The sequence below is a fragment of the Falco naumanni genome, chromosome 5 (genome assembly GCF_017639655.2).
Source record: "Falco naumanni isolate bFalNau1 chromosome 5, bFalNau1.pat, whole genome shotgun sequence".
Classification (NCBI taxonomy): domain Eukaryota; kingdom Metazoa; phylum Chordata; class Aves; order Falconiformes; family Falconidae; genus Falco; species Falco naumanni.
In genome coordinates this window covers 90,575,463-90,599,344 of record NC_054058.1, presented here as the reverse complement: position 1 = coordinate 90,599,344, position 23,882 = coordinate 90,575,463, and the positions used below count along the sequence as shown (strand labels likewise).

Here is a 23,882-nt window from a genome sequence, read left to right as displayed (position 1 = left end):
GTCTACTTTGCAAAGTATAAGTTGTACATTGATTTAGAAGAATTGCAGTTAAATCTATTGTTCGTGATATCACTGAACTGTATAGTAGGAGTATGCCACAATAAGCTTTACATGAAAATTATTGAGTTTGCACTAGCGCCTGTGCACAAGAGATCTGTTGAAACGCTCCTGGAATTTCTAGTGGACACTGGAGGACTTAAATACCTCCCCATCAGTTTGAGAGGATTGAATGCATCACTAGGGCACTGTGCATCAGGATGCCTAGTAAGAACTGCAGAGGCAATTGCTAAATCTGCTCAGTTTCAAATGTATCTGTGCCTACCTCCTGTGAGGGTCTCTGGCAATGGGTGAACAAGAAAATCAATGCTCAAAACTGCTTTGGTATGAGAGGAACGGAATGGGGTGGATATGGCATCGAATTTTGTAAATGCTTTCAAGGGGATTCAAAAGAGCACAGACGAGTAGACTTGGGCATCAGGAAAGTTTGTAGAAAGTGTAAAACCAAACGGAATTAACGGTCAAAAGATAAACCCCCATATTATTTAATATTTTCTATAACTCCTGTAAAGCAGCACAAATCTGGAAAGGAATCTGTGAGCCTGTGAAAAGCTGTACAGTTTAAATGTATTTCCAAAACGCAATTTGATAAAGTCCTTTACCAGAAGTTTGTAAAGAAGCTGAGCATCCATGGTAGAAGCATGACATGTTAGCACGTAGGGAGGGGAATGGTTTATGCAAGTAGTTCTCGAAAGAAAAAAAAACATCACTTTGCTACTTTTAAAACATAAGGTAAGCTTGTGCTCAGTATGCTGTTTGCAGTTTTAATCCCTTCTGTACATCCCATTTTGAAATGATGGATTGGAAGTTAAAAAAATAATTATGGAGCAAGATAAGTGTGATCAAAGGTATGGAACAGTTTCTGGGTGATGGATTATGTTCTTCAGCTTGGATGACTTCACTAAGTGGAGGAATGTAATAGAAGTCTAAAATGATGAGCTGGATGAAGAAGGTGTATAGGGAGTAGTTGCTTTCCATCTTTTCTTATGCAAGACCTAGATAGTATCTTGTAATACTGCTGAGTGATTGGCTTTAAAAAAAAAAAAAAAAGTGGTTGAGTAACTAAGCTGCAGGGCTACTTGTCAAAGGATGAAAAGCATTTTACATGAGCTTAGAACCTGAATGGTTTGAAGTGTGGTTGAAGAAAAATCTGTAAACAATTTTAATTACCAGGTTACCACCTTGAGTTAAAGAAATCTCAGTGCAGCAAATGGGAAACTGAAAAAAAATGCTGCAAGCGTATCACTGCAGGCTTAATTTGCTCTTATTGTCTTTTGTAGTTGTTTGGGGAAAACCCAAGGTGGTTCTTTTGTTTGGCCCAGTAGCCGATTTTAAGTTAGTAACAATAAGCTTTTGTTGGGACTTCAGGTAATAGAAAATTGAGGGCATCAGTAGGATTTATCCTGAGGGCTGTAGTTTTTCTTCAGGACAGGTGCCTTCAGAAGCTTTTAAGGAGCCTGTGTCTCTTTGAAAGCCAGTAACACAGTTTTCTGGCCTGTCACAGAGAGTAAAATTTTCAGGAAGAGAACAGATCTATTTGTAATTGGTTTGTAATACTTATATTAAGGCGTTGCTTTGTGTTTTAGATGAAATATACTGTGCTATCAGTATGCTTCAGAATAAAAATATTTTATCTTCTACCTCAAATTTACTGCCTCACCTTTTCGGGATTGTACTTGTCCATATTTATAATTTCTAGCTCTTGCCCAGATTCGAACTGTTGCCTGGCCTGTGCCATAATCCAAAAATATACCCCCAACACTTCTTTTATTGCTACTTCAACAGTTTCTGTAGTTGTTTGTAATACATCCACTTGTGTAAAACTGAGATTTCATTACGTAGCCCAGTAGAAGATTTGGGGATTTGATTCTGGGATGATGGATACTATTATAACATGAGAATCTGTACCTGTTTTTTTAATAAGATGTTGCTTTTTCCATCCTGTTTTATAGGAATAAATAAGATATTCTTTTCCATGTAGAAAATTTTGGGCTGCAATGCTTTGTAAATCTCTTTGCTGTTGCTTAGGATATTTTGTTTTCAAAAATCAGGCTTAATAATTACAAGGTTGAAAGATTTTTTTCATTTAAAGGAAGTATCTTGGAGTAATTCTGGAACATGCAGTGGAATATGTGCAAACAGCATACTCCAGCACACTTGTGTGTTTTTGTGCATGTGCACTGTTTCTCCTGATCTGTATTTAAGATTGAGTTTATATTACTATCTCCAGCTTCAAAAAACTTGTTGCTAAACCCTGCCTACCACTGGTAGTGTTAATATATATGTTGGCTATCATCGTCTAAGTGTCATGTTTCCCTCCTACCTGCCCCCACCTTTTCACATAACTTTGAGAGCAAGGTGAACAAAGGTTTTTAATATGAGTTTGCTTAGAGGATTCACAAATATGTGAATGAAGTCCTTAAATGAGTTTAAAAAATTTAAAAAGTTCCCTTTCTGACATAATGAGATAAATATACAACTTTAGAAAGCTTTTTTTCAGTTGTCTTTTGTTCATTTGATAATATACTTGAACATACCTAAATTGATGTATAGGAATTCTTAAATATACATCAGTGGAGAAAGTAGATGTCTAGGTATGCTGTATACAGATTGCTTAATGTATCCTTTGTATTTAAAAGCACTGATCTGGTTGACAAAACCTTGTTAAAAACAAACAGCACATGAGGACTTTGTGTCAAAACTTTTCATTTCTTTCTGTAAATGGTTCTAATATTTTCATCACTATGTTGCTGGTAAACAGCTTGTGTAACCTGAAAAAGTGAGAAGCACTGTGCCTATACTTGTGCTTGACTGCAATCATTATTGTTAAATTATTGAGAGTGTTTTTTATTTTCAGTTTGGCTGGCTGTATTTCTTCCCCTTCCTCTCTTCCCCCTTGTCCCCATGTCTTTTTGAGAGTATGGGAGGATACTCCCAGTTAAATTTGTTCAGTGCCTTTTTTTCTATATTTTCACTTTCTAATCAATTTTCTTCCTTTTAAACTTTTTCTAATCTGAAAATAAAATGTAAGGAATTACTTAACATGTTTTTTCATGTTTAGCGAAGGCTGTAATTGAAATATTTTATTTTAAATTATAGAGGTTATTTTTTGAGAAGTCCTGCCAGACCTAGTTGTAGTTGCAGGGCACTGAGGTGGTTATACTAGCCTCTGCAGAATAAGTACAGACTACTAATACGAAGATTTGAGACTGAAGCAAGTTTTGAGCCCTTGTGACATTATAAAGTCTTAACCTTCTGTATTGTAAGGTGAAACTAATTATGTGTCCAAGTCTGCACTAGATATTATAACCATTCAGCTGTGAAGTAGGTTAGCATAATTCACTGGAATTATGTTGGAAGCGATCTGAGCAGAACATCAAGGAATTTAGATACTGCACACCAGTGCATGAATTTTTTATCTTTATTGAGGATTCTGTTGTGTACTCATGCATACTTTGTCATATGTGAATACTTACTAGAAAGTGTCACGAGCAGTGGTTGGAAATATAAGGCATTTTATATTAACTGTTTGCTGAAGACCTGTTGAGGCAAGACACTCCTATTCTTAGTTACTGATGACTTTTTCAGAGTTTTTCTTTTGCTTAAAGTGGATGGGCAAAGTTGCAGGAGGAATAAATGAGGAAATATAATAAAACTTTGAAGGATGAGTAATGAAATGTTCCTTTGAGGACCCATAGCTGTGAGGGGGAATAGGTAGCAAAGTTGAATACTGGAACACTTTTTTTCTGCAAAAGTTAGCAAAGAACTCTTATTGATTTTACGTGGCAAGGTTTTGGTAGCAGGGGAGCTGCAGGGGTGTCTTCTGTGAGAAGAGGCCCTGTGTTGGACAGAGCCAGTTCCAGCCAGCTCCAAGATGGACCTGTCGCTGGCCAAAGCTGAGCCTGTTGGTGATGCTGGTGGTGCCCCTGTGGTAACATGTTTATGAAAGGGTAAAAAGCACTGCACAGCAGCTGTGAGAAAGGAGTGAGAAAAAGTGAGAGAAACAGCCCTGCAGACCCCCAGGTCAGTGCAGAAGGAGGCAGGAGGTGCTCCGGGCACCAGAGCAGAGGTTCCCTGGCAGTCTGTAGAGAAGACCACGGTGGGGCAGGCTGTCCCCCTGCAACTCATGCTGGTTAATGGTGGAGCAGATATCCACCTGCAGCCCGTGGAGGGCTCCACACTAGAGCAGGTGGAGATGCCTCGATGGAAGCTGTGGACTGTGGAGATGAGCTTGTGCAGGAGCAGGCTCTCTGGCAGAGGCGAACTATGATGAACTGACCACAACCCCTGTTCCCCATCCCACCGCGCCTCTGGGTGGGTAGGAAATAGAAAGAGTTGGGAGTAAAGCTGACTAATTTTGAAGCCGGTATTGCCAATTAAATCATAAGATAGAGGAATTAAAATCTTAACCGCTGTACTTCTATATTGCCCTGAGCAATAATTCATGAATTCCATGAGTTTGACATATTGGGATTTTTTTTTAACTGTGGTACTAGCTTTTCCCTCCACCTATAAGCAAAAAAGGAGCAAGAATAGTAGATAAATGAATGCTTTTTCTGTTTTCAAAGTCCTTCTTACAGCAAACTCCAGAAAGTCAATTACAAGTGTCATAGGAGGGAATACATACAGCATAGTTTAATTAGAAGAAAGGACTGGAGGAGCCAGCATCTTTCTAGTTAGTTGAGTCAGCAGATACAGGAGTGACTCCCAGCTGTGTTCATTTGTGGCTGAAATAATGAACAGAAAAATAAATGAACAGGCAAAATGTCAAATGTAGTGAAGAAGAAACTTACCTGTTTTCAAATCCAAGATGACAGTTTTGTTTGCATTTCCAGGTGTGTATGGAGCAAATTATTTTTTGAGAAAGAAAACAGTTTCAAATTCATAGATGGCAATTGGGAGTTGCACTGCCTGGGGAGAAACTAATGATCAAAGCAGTAGTGGTTTAGCTCTATGTTGGCTTTCAGCATTAAATAAGTGCAGATACTTTTACAGCCGATCTGTTATAGATTAAATAATTGAGTACCATATTGCTGTACTTTGAGTACAGTAGTACTTCCAGAAATACTAGTTAACTTTCTTTAAATAAATAAATAGAACGGTATGTAAACATTAGGAGAAAAAAAATTGAATACAGTTTTTGTTGTTAGACCAGGTTCTGTAAAGAAAATAAATATGTATCACATCCAGGATACAGCATCTTTAGGAAACAGTATGAGTAATACAGGAATGTGTCAGACTTGTATAAAAGGTATTGTCCCAGTGCATGGGATAGTTTCTCTGTTCCCGAAATAAGATTATGGTAATTTCCAGTCTTTCAATTTTGATGCTTTATTATGCTACTGAGGATGCTCAGTTCTGTTTTAGAGAGAACGCCAACAAGATGAAATGGTTGTCTGTTGTAGTTGGAATTTTCCACAGAAATCACCAACATTCAGAGAATTATTCTTGCTTCCTTGTCAACACTGTTTTGGTTTATACATTGATTTCTAATATCAAATATGAAAGTGCTACTGCTAGGCCTGTGGAAAACTTTGCTATAATCTTTTACATAGCCACTACAGTAGTTGGTTACAAGTGATCAGAGCATGTAATAGACTTTGATACCATACATCACTTGTTGGCTGATGTACTATAATGGACAGAATTATTAGTGTATCATATTCCTGGTGAACTTTTAGGTTTCATACTTTATGGCAGTTTTACAGAATTTGAAGATTGAATTGCAATTCAGGTTCATAAAACAAATTATAAAAAAGCGCTGTGTAAAAACAGTAAAAAAGTCAATATGGCCTTTTTTCTTTTTATTAAAAGAAAAATATGTCAAGATTCATAAAAATCAACTTATATTCATCCCTTTTACTCTAAGGTCAAGTTAAAATTTGAAATCAAGTTCAGAACAATTAACAGTCCATCACTGATGAATTTTTTAGGATGGTTTTTGGGATAGTTCTCAGCTCTCCAGTTGATTTTCACAAAGGAATTATTTAAACAATAGTAATGTTCACTTTTATCTTGGTTTTCTGTGTATGTAGTGGTGACATGAAAACAATTTTACATAGCCACTTTCTTGTAAAATATTTATTGGTAATTTTCTTTTCTTGAACCTCTCTATATAGAAATCCATAACAAAAAGAGTTGAGGGATTGCCTATCAAATATTCAGAAACATTCCTGTGCATTTAATTAATGTCTTTATTTAAAAAGATTGATCACTTTGGGGTTAAAGTGAAAGTATCTTTCTTCCTTGTTATTTCAAACTCTAGCCCAGTCTATATTATAGAGCTGTAATACAAAAATAAATAAAAAACCCCAACACTGAAGTTAATACTTTCAAACAAATATGTGCAAATACCCTGCCATTTTAGCTGTATAGCTTGTATGTTAGATTTTGATTCATGTTATTAACTGTAACCTCGGGTTCAGTATAGTCACGACTCCATTGAAATAGACTTTTGATTTCCTATGCTACTGGAAGGTATTATTCTGAAGTTCTAAAGTTCAAATTCTTGTCATGTCATTGATTAGGGTCTAGATTTTCATATTTCCTACATTATTTGTGATAGAACTGTAAATTTATGGAAAAAAATCACCCTAAAAGTTTTCTTGCCTGTCACATTTTGACATTTAAGATGACAGTCTTGTAAAGCTACTTGGACTTCTGCAATAAAGCTGAAACTTCAAGGGCGCGAGATTAGCAAGTAGAGAGCAATTCATGCAGAAATACCTGTAGGGTCTACAATGTGGTGATTTACTGCTCAACTGTAGACACAGACCTAGGAAATGTAAAAACAAGGCACAAACATAGAAAAATGCATGGATTAAGATATGCAAGTGAAAGAGAAGAAACTTCCCTCCCCCCACCCCGTTCCCCAGCTTATACTTGTGTGTGGTCTCTTCTTCAGGATAACTACACTTTTGCACAGCCAGGAATTCAGAAGAAAGTGAACATGTTGGAGGAACTTGTTAGTCGAATTGATGGTAAGTCTTCAAAGCTAACCTAATTTCTAACTGGTGTTTCATTGAAAGTGTTTCACTAAAACATCTGCAAGAAGTCAAACCAACTTCACTGCGGTTACCTGCCATGGTTGGGGTAACATCGCCTTCTTCAGATGAGGTGTCATAATCAGTTTGTGGCACAGTGGTCTTTGCAAGATCACTGTCGTGTATCATTTAAAAGAAAGCCACTAGAGCATGAGCCAGTTTCATTACTTTTTATTAAGGCAATATAATCAAAATTCAATGGCAATTTCTTTGCAGCAGAGTAATGACCACATACAAAAGGCAGCCAGTATTCGTTTCACATTAAGCTCAATGATTGTTGTAATTCGGGCAAGTCACAGTGGTTGTTTATGGTTGTCCTTCGGCACTATGTTTGTGCCTTTGTGCATCATTTTGCTATCTGGAATGCCTGAATAATTTCTCTGTGGAATCCAATTAATTGTCAACTGTGGAAATAACATCTTTAATATTATAGATAAATTACAGTATGTGCAGGAGTAATTTTAGATTATGCTTTCATGTTTTAGCAGGGCGCTTTGAAATATTTTCTACCTTCATCCTTGAAATAATTCCCTTCGTGAAATGCTGACTGTCATATTTCTAGAACAGAGTTTAATTAAATGAAATGCAAGAGATAATGCTTGCCCATTCTTAACATACTCTCTTGATAGTTTAAATTAGTGAACAGAGTATTAACAAAATGTTGCCAAGCAGAACCAGGCATATATTTGCGACACTAGCCTGTCAATGACGAGATAGAAAAAATATTTCTGTATTTTAGCTTAATATTTGATAATCTTCTTGGAAAGCTTTACTTCATCTTTTTATTACGCATACTGTGAAGGTTTTTTGCGCCAGTGCTTACCGTAGCACGTTTTGGGTTGGGCTGCATGTATTTACATCCTGAATATTTGATAATGCTCTTTTTTGCCCTTTTAGGATGTTAAAGGATATTTTATGATCAAAAACTAAGGGCAGGAGAATGATGTTTATGTAACATTACGCTATAAATGTAAAGGCATGTAAAACTTTGTTGTAGATGTATTTTTTACAATGTAAAATATGAAAAATATAAGGGGATACTTATGTATATAGGGTAGCAATGTAATTGCCAAATTTTTAAAGCAGTGTATTTTGTTACTTAAAAGAATAATCTCTTTACAATGTGACTTTTTAATGTCATTTTATACTTATATCAATATTGGTGTTTACATTGCGAATACGTATAGAAGCAAAAGAGTGTATATTAAATGAAGCGTTTAATTATAATACCTATAAATAGATTTCCTGAACTTGGTAAATGAGCATTTATATAAACAATTTTTTTTGTAGTTTTCAGTAGACATCATGCGTGTTTGCTAGTTAATGTTGATCTTTCTGTCCTAAATACTTAAAGTAACATCTTAGATTAATCTTAACTCTAGAGCATTTACACGTTTGAGTAGTAGAGGATGGTTTCCTTGTTTTAAGCAGTATAGTTGGAAAAAGCAAAGCAAAATTCTAACATTAAGGAATTGATCATATTATAGCAGGTATATTTTGCGGGTTGTACATATGACATACCTGTAGCATATGTAGAAAAATATTAAAGGAAACTATTTAAAAAAACAATGAGGATTATAACGCGTCAGAGTGAGGGAAATTTCATTACAAGTTTTTTCATTATAGGAGCCTATGAAGTGTTTTAAAAAGCTGACATTGTTATTTTAAAAGGAAGCCAGTAAGACTTTGGTGTAAATGACATTACGAAAACCTAAAACTATTTAGGTTATAAGGGGCCTCTGGAAGTCAGTGTTCCAACCATCTGCTCTTGCCTCTCTTAATCTCCCTTGATCTAAGGGGACAGGGTCAACTTAGATCAGGCTATGTAGAGTCTTGCCTTGCCAAATCTTGAGTAAGTCCAGGAATGGAAATTCTCCAGCCTCTTGGTAAGACACCTCAAGGGTTTGACTATTGCCATTGTGGTTTGGGTTTTTTTTTGATTTTAAAAACCCCTAACAACCGAATTTTTGTTTCTGGAACTGATGTCCACTGCCTTTTATTTTATCTCTGTGTACCTCCGTAAAAATACCTGGCTTCATCTTCTCTGCACTCTCCTAAGTAGTTGTACTTGTTGATAGACATTTTTTTTTAAGGCTGAACAAACCCAGTTCTGTCAGTCTCCTTTCATGTGTAGAGTGCTCCAGCTTCTTAACTACCTTGGTTGCACTCCACTGGATTTGCTTTTGTATGCCAGTGTCCCAGAATTGGACATGATGCTGCAGACATGGTCTCATCAGTGGTGAGTACGGAGGAAGAATCACTTCTCCTGACCTGTTGGCTTCTCTTTTGCTAAGAAAGCCCGATATACAGTTGGCCTTGCTTTCTGCAAGGACACAGTGCTGACTTGGGTACAGTCTGTTGTTCACCAGGATCCCCAAGTCCTTACTGGCAGGGCTGCTTTCTAGCCAGTTGGTTCCTGGTCAGTGCTGTTGAATGGGACTGTTCCACCCCAGGTACAAAATGTTTGCCCTTCCTGAACTTAGGAGGTTCCTATCAGCCATTCTTCCAGCCTGCCAAGGTGCCTCCAAATAGCAGCCCTGACTTTCAACATGTAAACAGCTCCTCCCAATCTGGTATCATGCACAAACATGGAGTCCACTCTGTACCATCTGTGTTAGTAAAGGTGTTGCACAGTATTGGCCCCTGAGGGATGCCGTTAGTAATTGGCTGTCAATTGGACTTTGTACTTCTGATCACAACCCTTATATTATGGTGGTTCAATTAAAAGTTTTGGATAGTAAAAGATACGCATTTTTTCAGAATTCTTAGGGCCGTTTCTTTTTTTTTCTAGAAGACTGTTCACTCAGTTACATTCTTTTGCTAGAAAAATACACCAAAGTACATGTAATATTAAAATAAGAGTTTTAGCTGTTAGATAGGCAATGGTAAATGTGAACTGCTGTCATTTCAGTATGGATGCATCCTTTGGATGCCTCAGGTAAGGGATCCTGACCTGGCTGGCTTTTTGATGGAAACACAACATAGTTTGATTAAGTTATATGTTATTCTACTTTACTCTTCATTTCTTGTCTTTTTATCTTTATACTGGGTCTGCTTTACTGTAGCTGAAGGGAAATATATGGCTGATATGAATTCAGTAACTGTTGGGTTTTTTTTAAAAGAAATCACACCATCTATGTTTACTGTAAATATCCTAAGAGCTAATTACAGTTATTGTGGAATAATATTCCTGTTGCTACTGTGTCACATTATTTTCTTGATGCTGGGTAGCTGCATGGTGAAGAGAATCTTCATGTAGCAAGTAGCTGTGTGAGTAGATGAAGTTTGTATGGCTTGTTTGCTAACAGTAATGGATTACTGGCGTATGAAAAGTGATGCTTGTCCTTCGGAGAGCGTTAAGACATTATGCTAGTGATTTAAGCAACCTTCATTAACCCAGCCTTATGGATCACAACTCTTCTCAAAGTAACTGTCCTTGTGTGTACGCTGCAGAACACTGCAGTAGACTTCAAACAGCCGAGCTGCTCTGTTAATTTAATCATAATCTCAATCTTCTTAAACTTCAGAAAATAATTTTGATGAATCATGTTTAATGGATTTTTTGAGTTTGTTAATAGGACTGTTGTAGATTGTTATAGACAAGATGGAATGTCAAGACAAAACGTTATTCAATCTCATTTATCTCCTTGTCATCATCATTCAGATTGTTTTAGGAATTGTACAAAAATACCGAGAAGGAGGATCAATAGATAGCTCAATAATATAAGGAATGTTATAACTAATTATCTTTTCTGTTTCCTGTAATGTCAGTAGAACTTTTCTGCTCTAAATCGTGAACCATCTGTCATGTTTTGTAAAAGGGCACACTCATGTTGCATGCTGTCTTCCACTTTTGCGTCATTTAGGCTTGAAAGCAAGGAGACACTATAGGAATGCCAAAATTAATTCAGGATTTGTATTTCCAGAATTTGTGTATTAACATTTTGGTGGTTTCATGCTTGGGAGAGTCTTAGCTTCTTCAATTTACTGTAAGACATCTTGTAATTACATTAGAGTTTGAGGTAGCCATTTGGAGAAGGCTGAGGATTTGTAGGTAAAAGTAGTCTTAGATTTCCATAAATGTTGATAAAAGAGGTTAAAATTCTGTGGCATTCTCTAAATTAACAAGAAGGCAGTTCGGGGTGGGGGGTGGGGGAAGTGTTGTAATGTTACATTTATCTTTTTTTAATGTTATCTTCTTAGTAGTATTACAATAAACAATAAAGGCAGTATTCACAAATGAATTCAGTATAAATATTCTGCATCTTCTGTGAGGGTAAGTTTGGAAACATTTTTTTTTCTACATCTTTTATAGAACAACTCCTGGGGTTTGCATCTGTGTTCTGCACAGCCTGATCTGTGCTTATGTTTTTTTGTAGTTAAATAAATTCTGTGTTATTAGTGTTCCAGATTCTTTCCCCAGTAATTACCGATCTTATTGTAGAATTGGCCCTTGAATCTTAGTGACAATAAATGGGACAATAAAAATGAAGAAAATTATTTTTTTTAAAAAAAAAAGCTCTTACTGTTGCTGTATGTATTTTTCCCCCCTTTTTTTGAAAATGGAAGCAATGGAAAAATACTTAAAAGCATAAAACAAGTGCTGTATTTTAACTTTCCCATAAGGAAGTTTATGAAGAATTCAGCTACATTTTTCAAAAGTTCAGTAATATTTCAGTATGTGTTCAGTATCCACTGTGAACACATCTTCTGATCATGTTTTGTAGAGTTACTACTGGTATTCTTACGTATGATATTTTAATTGAGAGAACTGCAGATTTATTTCCATTTTAATATTGTAAGAAAATACATACTTTTCAAAAGAAAGGAAAATATTTTTCATGGAAATATAAAGTTGTATTTAATTTCAATAATTACTGGTTTAATAAATACTACCTAGTATTGTTCGGCAAAATATTTTTATTTATACCTAGGTGCAGTTAAAATGTCCTTTCACCATTTTAAACCATGTTATATTAACAATTCTGTTTTTTTATCGTTGCCATATTGTAAATGTGTTTGTTTCATTCACTTAAATGAAATACAAATTAGATAATGCATTTTGTTTTAATGTTCTGAACAAATTAATCTTGGTTCTACTAATCATACTTCTGTCTTGGGTTACAAATGTCTTGGTTGGTCACTTGTCTGCAGTTCTGTAGGTAATGCCACAAGTGAGGACTTGGGGTAAAGTACTTCCATGTCATGGACTTAAATTTATACTTTGCATATGTTTTTGCTATTTATGCACACAGAAATTTAAAATATTAAGTTATTGTATATATTTATATGCATTGTTTATATATATGTGCAGGTCAAGTTCTTAATGAAATGTAGTAGATAAGCAAAAATACATACAAAATTTTTTTTTAATCCACAGTGAAAGAGCTTATTTAATTGCACCATTCTGTGTACTTCTCATGCTTTGAAATATTTGCTGTACATGTGTCTAAAAGGTTGGTTGATACAATTCTTAATATTTATGTGTAGTGTTACGGTTTCTTATTAAATTGGAGATGTTTATAAAACATCCTTCATTAGAATAGGATTAGTTCCAGTAGAATTATTCTTTCTGATGTCTGAGTTGATTTAAGAGCTGTGTGTTCTTTCTGGGCTGCTAACGTTTTAAATGTCCGGGCTTCACCTGGGAGTCCTGCAGTTGCTCCTCTGAATGTTGCATTGGTGTTTGAGATCCAGCAGGTTCTTGTCTCAAGAGATAAAGGTGCCTGTTCCCCTGGAACTGTCCAGTACTTCAAACACTAATATTTCACAGTTCTGCTTAGAACTTAATTTGATATGGTGAGTTAAGCCCAAAATGTACTAAGAAAATACCTATTGATTAGTTTTGATTCTTCCATAGTTTCTAAAGGACAGTCAGTTTCTGTGATGATTGAACTTTTTAAACTGCAGAGAAGAATTGTTTTACTGTTTTTGTTTAGGAGAATTAGAATCTCAAAAAGGCAAAATGTCAATCAAGATTAATATGTTTTCTTATCGAACAACTTACTGTTTAATAAGAACTCACAGAACAAGTGATCTGTTCATTATACTCTGATAGATATAGATTAACTAATTTGGTTTTAATTTGAATCTTGGGATTTGAATCATTCATACAATGAACAGATGATGAAACTATGGTAGTAGGTGATGTGTGATCAATTTTTGTTCCATATTCAATCATGCTAATGATTTTTTTTTTAAAAAATGGTTAAAGAATACTTCATTGTATATGAAAAATTGTGGTCATGTTTAATTTTATTGTAAAACATTTTACTGACATATAATTTTGAACTAGGGTTGTGTTGAAGTATCTGGAAAAAAGAGCTCTAATTGTAATAATTGAAAAAACTGTTACGGTTTAACTGTGCAGAAGTATTTTGAATTAGAAATGGACATCAAATTTATTTAGACCTTACTGCTGCTGTTGAAAATCAGTGATTAATAAGGACCTTCTCTGTCAGTCTATCTTTATATGTCAGCTTGGTGCTGAAGTGATTAAAAGTCTTGTAAGCATTTCATAACCATTTTAATAAATTTGTGCCATAAAGCTCTTTTTCATTTTAACAAAGCCATTTTATTTAGCTCACCAGTAGTTATTTTTTATCTGATTTTATGGTTATAATTACTACATTATACTTTAATCCACTCTTAAGTGCTAGTCACTGAGCATTATAATTATTTAATATATCTTCTAAACAATATTTTTGTGTTTTAACCATGGGGATTATATTTGTATGCTATTAACAGAGTTCAGAGATCTTAACAAGAGTTGAGACTGGCTGTGAAATAGTTTGTGAATTCCTGACCTCTGTAAGCATTGTAACTTTTAAATAATCAAAGCTTACTATTTTCATGGAAAATTAAAAAAAAAAAGGAAGAAAAAACAAGTTTAACATGATGGGGAATTTAAAGTGTTAGGCATAAACCCTGTTATGAATGCACACAGTTAAGATTTAGAACAGGCTATGGAAGTCCAATGAATGTTGTCTGGAAGTAGGAGTGTCTCATCAAATATATTTCTAACTGCTGTTTGTTGCATTTTCAATAGTAAGTTTGAATTCCACCTGGAAACAAGTTTTATTTTTAACTTTTAGTTAGAATGGTAGCTCTTCTTTGATCGCTACTAACTTGCCTATATAGTTTCCCCCATTTTGCATTGGATAGCGCAGAATTATTATTTGCATTTGATTCCCTGAGGCAACTAGGTCTTCCCTCCCTCGTTCTTTCCCTCCCTTCTTCCTCTAGTATTTTCTTCTGCTGCTTTGGGATCAGTGTCTTGGGCTTTTTAGTATGGGAATATTGGCCATATCTTTTATGTATGAAGAAGGTATTTCTGTCATAGCTACTAGCTGTACATTTAGTGAGCTAAATTCAAATAGACTGTTATCCCTAAATTGTAGGCCATGAGGATAATATAATTTGGTAACATTTCTGGTGTTCTGCCAGTTGTATTTTCATTTTGTACAGGACTTCTCAGTTTTATTTTTTTAAATGCTTTTGTTGTAATTCTTACAATGGATGATTTTAGCCAGTTATAAAAGGCAAACTAATTCTGGAACAAGACATAATCAGCATGTAAATCTTTTACTGAGATCCCTACTATTACTTGAAGCAGAATTGTGTATCATAATGAGATCTTGTCTTCAAGTGCACAATTATGGTCTTTTGAATGTCTCTTCCTGTCATCAGGAACTTCTTTTGTTATTAATGTATATTAATGAAAATTAATATACAATAACTGATAGTAACTCATTGCTAAGCTGTAGTCTTGACAGAATTACTTTTGTTCAGATTTTCCCTAATTTAGGCTGGGAGGTTGTAAGCCTTAATCTGCATCTGAGAACATCTGATGTTAAGATTTTACTCTAAACTTTTTATATTTGTCGCACATAAACATACTGGCTTTGAACAATGTAGAAATTATTCAGGAAGAGAGAGACTGAAATACAAATTTGCTTTCGGTAGGTAAGGTACTCAAAATGAAAGTAGTCATTTACTGATTACAAAGTTCCTTGTTTCGGACAGCAAGGTTCAGTATGGTGAGCTATAATTTTAAGCAAATGACAATGTTTAAAGCATCTAGGGGTAGTAGAAAAGATTTCAACATTTTGTTACTATATTGATTGAATGGATAGTACATGCAAGCTGGTGGTGGATGCGTTGGTTGAGGAGTCCCTAACTGAATCAATGAAGTTGCTTGAACTGCTCCATGTTAATCAACAATCTGTGAATCTAAACTGGAGCAAAATGTGCTTCAAAATGATAGAAGACGAGCATGGATGGCCGTATCCACATGGCAGCTGATACAATCAAAGGGATGCTTTTTCCCTAAGGACATCTGGAAGCTTGCAGGCAATACTTATGAAAGCCAGTTTTGTGAAATGCTTATGGTAACTTGGAGGTGAACCTTAAGCTGTCACTGCTTTTCAGGAGGTTCTGGTCTCATGAGTGCAAGTTTGCAGGGACAGCCCTTGTGAGTAACACTGTTTCTAGTAAGCAGTGTTCTTCTAGGTTATGTAGTTTATTTGTGTTACAGCAATGTCTTTTTGATAGCTACCCACAGTTCAGCTAGGTAGAAATAAATGCCTACTACAGCACTGCATTAAATAGGATGAAATCTAGTTCGTTAGTTGCTTTGCACAGTTCAAAGAGTACTGAAGCTTTGTAGATGGAAGCTAATACTTGGAAGCTGTCAAATATCAAGTCACAGCATTATGAAGAAACTGGAAAAGAAGTGTTACTGTATTTGTTTAGTTTGTACATACATCATACTTATAATGGGCTGGACCATGACAAATTTTCTGTAGTCCAGAAATTGCAATATTGCACAAGGAGGGAAACATCATTGTTGCCTACTCAATAGCACACAAATTGTGACAGTGCAGTTTGCTGGTTTTAATCTAATGGTCAGACAAATTCCAGGCTTGCGAGCACATCCCTTGTGAATGAATTTGAGATTAAACCACATGATTTTCTTTTTAACGATCAGTGGCAAAATTTAACTGATAATCTGATATCTCTAGTGAAAGGTTAATGTTTGCACAATAGTCTATGGGAGAAATCTGATCAGCCATGAGGAAATGCAAAACATTTTAATATTTTGGCTATTTGTCACAGGATATTTAAAAATTTTAAATATGGATTTGCTATAACCTATGCTGTGAAGCTTCATTTTCACATTAGCTGTCAAATGGAGTGCATAAAGTCATAAATAATAATTTCTTAGTACGTTTGAACCTAATATGGGATGAAAAGTGTCTGGATTTCTAAGTCGACTGATAAATTTTTTTTCCAAATCTGCTTCCTAAGGAAAAGAACAAATTCTATCAAATTCTGCAGTTGAAAACTTGCTGGATTTTTATCTTTCTTACTGATGGAGAGAAGACAGGGGGACAAATTTGTATTACACTGTTCTGTTAATCAGTTTTTTTAAAAGTCTGGAAAGATGTTAAGTTGAATTTAATAGCAAGAATTACTTGAAAAAAACCCATGAATAAAATAGTGACTGAAGACCTTCTATATCTGAAGTAATTCTTAGTTTTGCATAGTAGTTCTGTCTGCACTACGTTCCTCCAGAAATTTATTACCTGCCAATGAATTTTTTTTTCTCTTTTAAAGAACTTGTTGTCATTGTTAGATTCATATTTCCATACAGAGAACCTTCCAAGAGAGTCATAAGAGAATTAAAAGACAGGCAGGCTCCTATGTTAAATTTGCAAGGGACTATGTATTTCAAAATGAAAGGGTTTTAAGTTTTGAAGCAATGGCTCTTCTGGGTGTCATGCTTTCTTATTAGGTGCCTGTGTTATTTGTGGATATGTTACAACTTCGGCTCTAAGTTTATGGTGTTTATTTTTTTGTTTGCAATGTCAGGGTTTTTTTAAATAACAAGGTGACTAATTAAAAAATGAAGAGAATGAGACAGTGGAGGTTCTCATCTGTAGTAGAAATGGAAATCGATTTCTGAAATGTCAGTGCTTCACCCTGTTTGGCTTGTCTTCCATTATGCTAGTTTATGAATGACAAGTCTACAAGGCTTGCCTTGATTGGTATGGTCCCGAACCTGCTAGAGTGCCACTAGAGTGTTGTCTGCCTGATGTCAGTACAGCCTTTGACACCATCTCCCACAGCGTTCTCCTGGAGAAACTGGCAGCTCACGGCCCGGGTGGGTGTACTGTGCCCTGGGCTAAAAGCTGGCTGGCCGGCCGGGCCCGGCGGGTGGTGCTGAGCGGAGTCACATCCCGCTGGCGGCCGGTCACAGGGGGTGTCCCCAGGGCTCCGTGCTGGGGCCAGCCCTGTTTCATGCCTTTATCAATGACCTGGGCGAGGGCACCGAGCGCACCCTCGGCCAGTTTGCAGGTGACACCGAGCTGGGGGCAGTGCTGATCTGCTGGGGGGCAGGAGGCTCTGCAGAGGGGGCTGGGCAGGCCGGGCCGATGGGCCGAGGCCACTTGTAGGAGGTTCAACAGGGCTCAGCGCCGGGTCCTGCCCCTGGGTCACACCAGCCCCACGCAGTGCGACAGGCTGGGGCAGGGGGCTGGGAACTGCCTGGGGGGAAAGGGCCTGGGGGGGCTGGGTGACAGCCCTGGGCAGGAGCCAGCAGGGTGCCCGGGGGGCAAGGCGGCCAACGGCATCCTGGCTTGTGTCAGGGACAGTGTGGCCAGCAGGACCAGGGCGGTGATCGTCCCCCGGTACTGGGCACTGGTGAGGCCGCACCTCGAACACGGGGTTCAGTTTTGGGCCCCTCAGTGCAAGACAGACATTGAGGCGGGGGAGCGTGTCCAGAGATGGGCAACGGAGCTGGTGAAGGGTCTGGGGCACAAGCCCTGTGAGGAGCAGCTGAGGGAGCTGGGGTGGTTCAGCCTGGAGAGGAGGAGACTCGGGGGGACCTTATCACTCAATCTCTGTAACTCCCTGACAGGGGCTGTAGGCAGGTGGGGGTCGGTCCTTCTCCCAAGGAACAAGTGATAGAACAAGAAGAAATGGCCTCAGGTTGCTCCAAGGGATGGATGTTATCCAAGGTTGGATGTTAGGAAACATTGCTTCCCTGAAAGGGCTGTCAGGCACTGGAACAGGCTGCCCAGGGACGTGGTTGAGTCACCGTCCCCGCAGGTATTTAAAGAGACATGTAGACATGGCATTTAGGGCACTGGGTTAGTGGTGGACTTCGCAGTGGTGGGTTTATGGTTGGACTTGATGACCTTAAAGGTTTTTTCAAACCTAAATGATTCTATGTTTCTGTGGAAAAAAGGAGCACTAGCATATTTCTATAGCATTTTTTCATATGTTAAGGAGCAATGTACAAACATAACTCCGTGTGCAAATGTCTGTGCTAGTACACCTCTGTGGCAAAGGTTGGCTCGTTATTTCACTGTTCATTTGGATTGGTGCTAGAGGAGTTACTCTTGTAGCTAGTGTACATTTTTCAATAAAAATTGGGTGGCTCTTAATGAGAAATACACATTTTTCTTCCTTTCATTGAACTAAACCCTCTATTCATCAGATTCTCAGCTTAACTGCATTTCAGATAATTTTTAACAATTAGTGCTTTTTATATTTACAATGAAACATGTATAAACTTTTGATATAATGGAGTTAGAAATGAAGTGCCCAGGGTATGAAATATGAGTAGAAAAATGTAAGTAATTTCAAAAATGTCAAAGCTAGGTCTATAGCTGATGTCAGAGAAGATTGCTACGGTTCATAGGAATCTTTAAGTAAAGCTCAACACCAAAAGGCTAATGTTCTGAAGTAATAAATTATACAGATGGATGCAGTGGCACCGTGCTATGCCACCATAATTCGGTGATTCATGCATAATTTTACTATTATTTTGTGGTTCCTCTTTGCTTATACGTAAATTTGCCTAGGCATTCACTCCAACAGTACCTCCCAGTCAGGACAGCAATTAAGTCATGCTTTAGTGTAGGTTATTTCTTTACTTGACCATGGCTCTGGTTTTTGATACTGTAGTCACATGCAAATTTAATTTTGAAATCAGTAAAACAGCATGAGAAGCTGACATTAAACATTAATAATAAATACTTTATAGATTCTTCTGCGATGAGAAGCATGTGTTTAAGGTGGGTAAATGTGGTCATTCAAACTAGTATATACAATAAGTGTATTAAAATTATAAATAGTTATAAATGCTTTTTATGTACAGAATATTTCTTTTTGTCAGTATGCTATTTTGGAATGCATCTGTATAATGTATTTTATTCTTTATAATCAGAAGACTCACTTCACCAAAACTGTATGTATAGATTTATTGAAAGTATTGGGAAACTTCTTAACTATAATTTTACATTCTTTTGAATTTTGTTAAAAGAAATGTCTTTTTTTTAAACTGTAAAATAATTTTACTATCAGAAACCTTAGTAGAAGTATTTTTTGTAAATTACTTGAAGTCTGAAAGCTGACAGTAATTATATATCTTGCTTGCTCATTGCGCACACGTACTTATTTTCACTGAAATGGAAAATTTAAATTTAGATTATGACTGTCCAAATTACCTTTATCAACAAAATAGCCTCTACTCACGATTACTTATAAAGTAGGACGAATTAGCTTTTTTACTCAAAGCATCTTCTATTCCAGTCTTGCATCAATTGTATATAATGCACAGAGTTTAGTAGTCTATTTTTCAAGTTGTTTAGACTAGAAAGCAACTTTCAAGAAATTTATTATGCCCATTAACAACTGTAGTTGAAATATCACAAGTGGCACAATTTATCGTTCTTCATTACTTCCCATGGCTGCAAGTACCCAAGTGAAATTTGTTTATGCTGTGCGAAGAACAAAAATGTTTGTGAGTTAGTAACTTCAGTTAGAAAGAAAGTTGACTTTTTTTGCATCCTGCTGGATGTAGCAGGTTTTCTAATTATAGTAGTCTGCAATACAGGTATCTCCATGTGGCATTTTAAAAATGAATTTAACATAGTATCTCACTTCAGTATATCTAACTTGCAGCTAAATCTGCCTAGAACTATGGCAGTAGTTCTGTACTTGTCCTGAATAACTGACCTAATAATGGCGCACTGGGTGAAGAACTGGCTGAAGAGCAGGGCTCACAGGGCTGTGGTGGATGGGGCTACATCTGTCTGGCAGCTGGTCACCAGCGGTGTCCTTCATGCTTCCATTCTAGGGCTGGTCCTGTTCAGTATTTCTATCAGTGATCTGGTTGCAGGACTTGAATGCACCATTAGCAAGTTTGCTGATGAAACCAAACTGTTGACTTTCTTGAGAGACTAGAGGCCTTGCAGGGGGATCCAGATAGATCGGAGCATTGGGCAATCATCAGTGATTTATTTAATATCTGAAAGTTTACAAGAACGAATGCCAGATTCTGCACCTGGGGTGGGGTAATGCTGGGCACAAGTATAGATTCGGAGAGGAGTGGCTGGAGGGCGGCCCTGCAGAAAGGGACGCGCGGTGCCGGCCGGCAGCAGGCTCGATGTGAGTCAGCAGTGTGCTCTCACAGCCCAGGGGGCAAACCGCATCCTGGGGTGCATCAAACACAGTACAACCAGCCGGTCAAAAGAGGTGATTAGCCCACTGTGTTTAGCATGGGTGCAGCCTCCCCTTGACTACTGTGTGCGGTTCTGGGCCCCGCAATTTCAGAAGGACGTCGAGTTGCTGGAATGTGCCCAGAGGAGGGCAACAAAGCTGGTGAAAGGGCCGGAAGGCATGTCCCGTGGGGAGCGGCTAGGGACTTTGGGTTTGTCTAGTTTGGAGAAAAGGAGGCTGCGGGGCGACCTCATTGCTCCCTACAGCTCCCCAAGGACGGGGAGGTGGAGAGGGAGGTGCTGAGCGCTTCTCCCTGGGTTCCAGTGAGAGGACACGTGGGAATGGTCCAAAGCCGTGCCAGAGGAGGTTCAGACTTGACATTAGGAAGCTTTTCTTTACTGAGAGGGTGGTCAGACCCTGGGACAGGCTTCCTGGAGAGGTGGTTGATGCCCCAAGCCTGTCAGTGTTGAAGAGGCATTTGGACAATGTCCGTAATAACATGCTTTAGGTTTTGGTCAGCCCTGAAGTGGTCAGGCAGTTGGGCTAGATGACCATTGTAGGCCCCTTCCAACTGAACTATTCTATTCTGTTTAGAAGTTACAGGCATGCATTGCCTTTGTGTGGAAAAGGAAAATACAGAGGCTTCTGAAGCTTATACTCTCTTCAAAATACAGACTTTGCATGTAAACTGCCTTGTTTAGGCAGAAGACACATGGTTACTGCATCTGTCGACTTCCAATAACTTTTCAAGCTGAGGAGTTGCTTCATCAGCATTTTACAGAAAGGGAAGAGCCTCTGCGTGCAGAATTCCCACCTTTTTTAAAGATCATTTGTTGATTATTTAATTTATTTATTTATTTTAAAAGTAACCTAGATTAACCTAGATTAGCAATGCTGCTGAGCAGGGGCTGCAAGGTAAGCCCTGCAGTTAGCTGTTGTGTTTGGAGTGCTGGTTAAGATAACTGTTGCACTTGCACAGGTTACTGACTTGATGCAGAGTGCAGAACTAGCCTTCGTATTGGCTGTTGTCTGTTTCCCAACTGGGAAATGCATGTTTAAAAAGGCATGAAATGCACAGTTTAAAGATTCACATGTCTTTATATATAGCTACAACTTTAAAAAGGTTCCCAGGAGAGGTACCAGATAGTTTTAAGATGTGCATACAGTTTAATATATTTGTCTATATATTGCAGGAGATGAGTTTAGAAACTTAGATGCCAGGTCTGCTGAAGAGAGCTTTAGCCACAGGTAGATAGAGGCTGAGAAGTGCCATGGAGAAATGCCGGTGTTTTATACATTTCCATGGATTATTTGTCGTCAGACACCACAGGAGATGGGATGTTGTGATAGGTGGACCTTTGGTGTAATGTGTTGTGACTGGTGTTATTTTAAAAAAAAAAATCACTGTTGATTGTTTTTAAAATCTACAAAATTTTTGCTTGCTTCCATATTGAAACAACTGTATCGTATTGGCTGACACTTTCATATAGCCACAAAATACATCTTGAGGAAAAAAATTGTTCTAATAACTTAAGTGTGTATTATAATCTAGTGCAATTAATTTCTGCTACCTTAATCTTTAAGTAGTTTTTCTTGTAATGGTACTGCCATACTGTTGGGATTTTTTTGTTATTGTTCATTTAGTATTTTAGTGCCTTTTTAGAGTTTTCTGAGAAAGGTGAAGTTTGTAAGGTCCACACATACTCATTGTTTTAGCTGATAATACACCTCAGTGAATGTGGACAAAGGATTATCTGGGTAGAGAAATCTTCCAAGAATGTATTTGCATAAAGACAGACAATAGGATTGTCTTATTTAGGCTTTAAGAAAGACTTCTTGTCATAAATCTATCCAAAATAAGAAATTAGCATTTCTGCAGTATTTGTCAGTCACGTAATGCCAATGTCATACTTGAGCCAGTTAGTGGAAACCTGGTAACAGAATGTCTGTGATCCTTTTTGGTGGAAATTCTGCTCAATATATAAAAGCCATGTAGTAGATCAGTTCTATTAGCTCTAGCAATAACCCATGCAAGTGATTATCACAGCTTTCAAATAGTAAACGTGCTGCAGTAAACACAGTGTGTATGAGTACTGCTTTGGAAACCATTTATTTGTACTGCGTTTTATTTGTATCTATTTGTTAAACTAAGAAATTATTTAAGCTGCAAATTACTTAAATTTGTTCACTGTATTTCCTACATTAATTTCACAGTTATTATTTTTTTTTTTTGTCTGGATTGAATATAACCTTTACATGTACTTTCCTAATATTTCTTTGTCCTGTTAATTTAATACTGTCTTTTTATTACCAACACTTTATTTTTGGAAGCCATTGTGTTATTTGCAAACTTTGTCTCTTGTAGTCTTGCCCCAAATAATTTGCAGCCTAAGAAATTAGTGAGGATATATATAGCTAATAATTTCATTTTGTAACTTTATTTTTTGCGATATACTGTAAAGCTCTGATGTTAATCTTTTCTTAACATAACACAACTGAGGGCAGTTTTTTTTAAGACATCCAGAGACAGAAAAATAAAACCAGTGTAATGGTTAACTAGTTGTTTCTATTTTGGGGATTTTCATTCAGTTGTAAGAGTTGGCATGTACCACCATATTTTATTTGCTTGAGATTGGAAGAGTACCTTATTCTTTTAGACAGTGCATTTGATACTTATGAACTTCAGAAAAATTGCAGTAAAATGTCTGTTTATTCTGTCTCCAGAACAAGTTCATAGGCACTTGGATCAACATGAGGTGAAGTACTTGCAATTTGCTTTCCGATGGATGAATAACTTGCTGATGAGAGAAGTCCCTTTACGGTGTACTATAAGGTTATGGGACACATACCAAGTAAGTATATTTTTAAACCTCTGTAACTTGTATATTGTTTTTTGGACACGCCAATACATTTCTATGTGTTTTGTCTTGAACCTTTTTGGTTTATTGTCATCTGAAAATCATCATAATAAGAGAAAAAGCCTTCAGTGATCATCACCACTTAGAAACATTTAGTGTCTTTAGTCTTCTTGCCCTTCAAAACCAAGCACTTGATGTCATGATAATTTATAGTACTAAAATGAACACTCACTCAAAGCATGAGTTAATGTCAGTATTCCCTTCTGTCTCTTCAGAGAAGCAAAACATTGAATTGTGCTTAATCAGTGTCCTCCATCGATTCTGAGTTCCAGGCTTCTTACTGCCCGTCTGCTTAACTACTCAATCCAATACTAGCTTCCAGTCTCCAGTTCTCAGCATTCATCCTTCTGTCATG

The 23,882-nt window shown here is 37.1% G+C and overlaps 1 protein-coding gene across 3 annotated transcripts in view; it reads left to right on the top strand.

Moving 5' to 3' along the window:
• Positions 1–23,882, top strand: part of TBC1D22A (TBC1 domain family member 22A) — a 178,618-nt gene that overhangs the window by 78,689 nt on the left and 76,047 nt on the right. For all 3 annotated transcript variants that reach the window (XM_040594075.1, XM_040594076.1, XM_040594077.1), the window contains 2 exons: positions 6,962–7,037; positions 23,334–23,461. In XM_040594075.1, the coding sequence (XP_040450009.1) occupies positions 6,962–7,037; positions 23,334–23,461 (204 nt within the window). The remainder of the gene's footprint in view (positions 1–6,961; positions 7,038–23,333; positions 23,462–23,882) is intronic.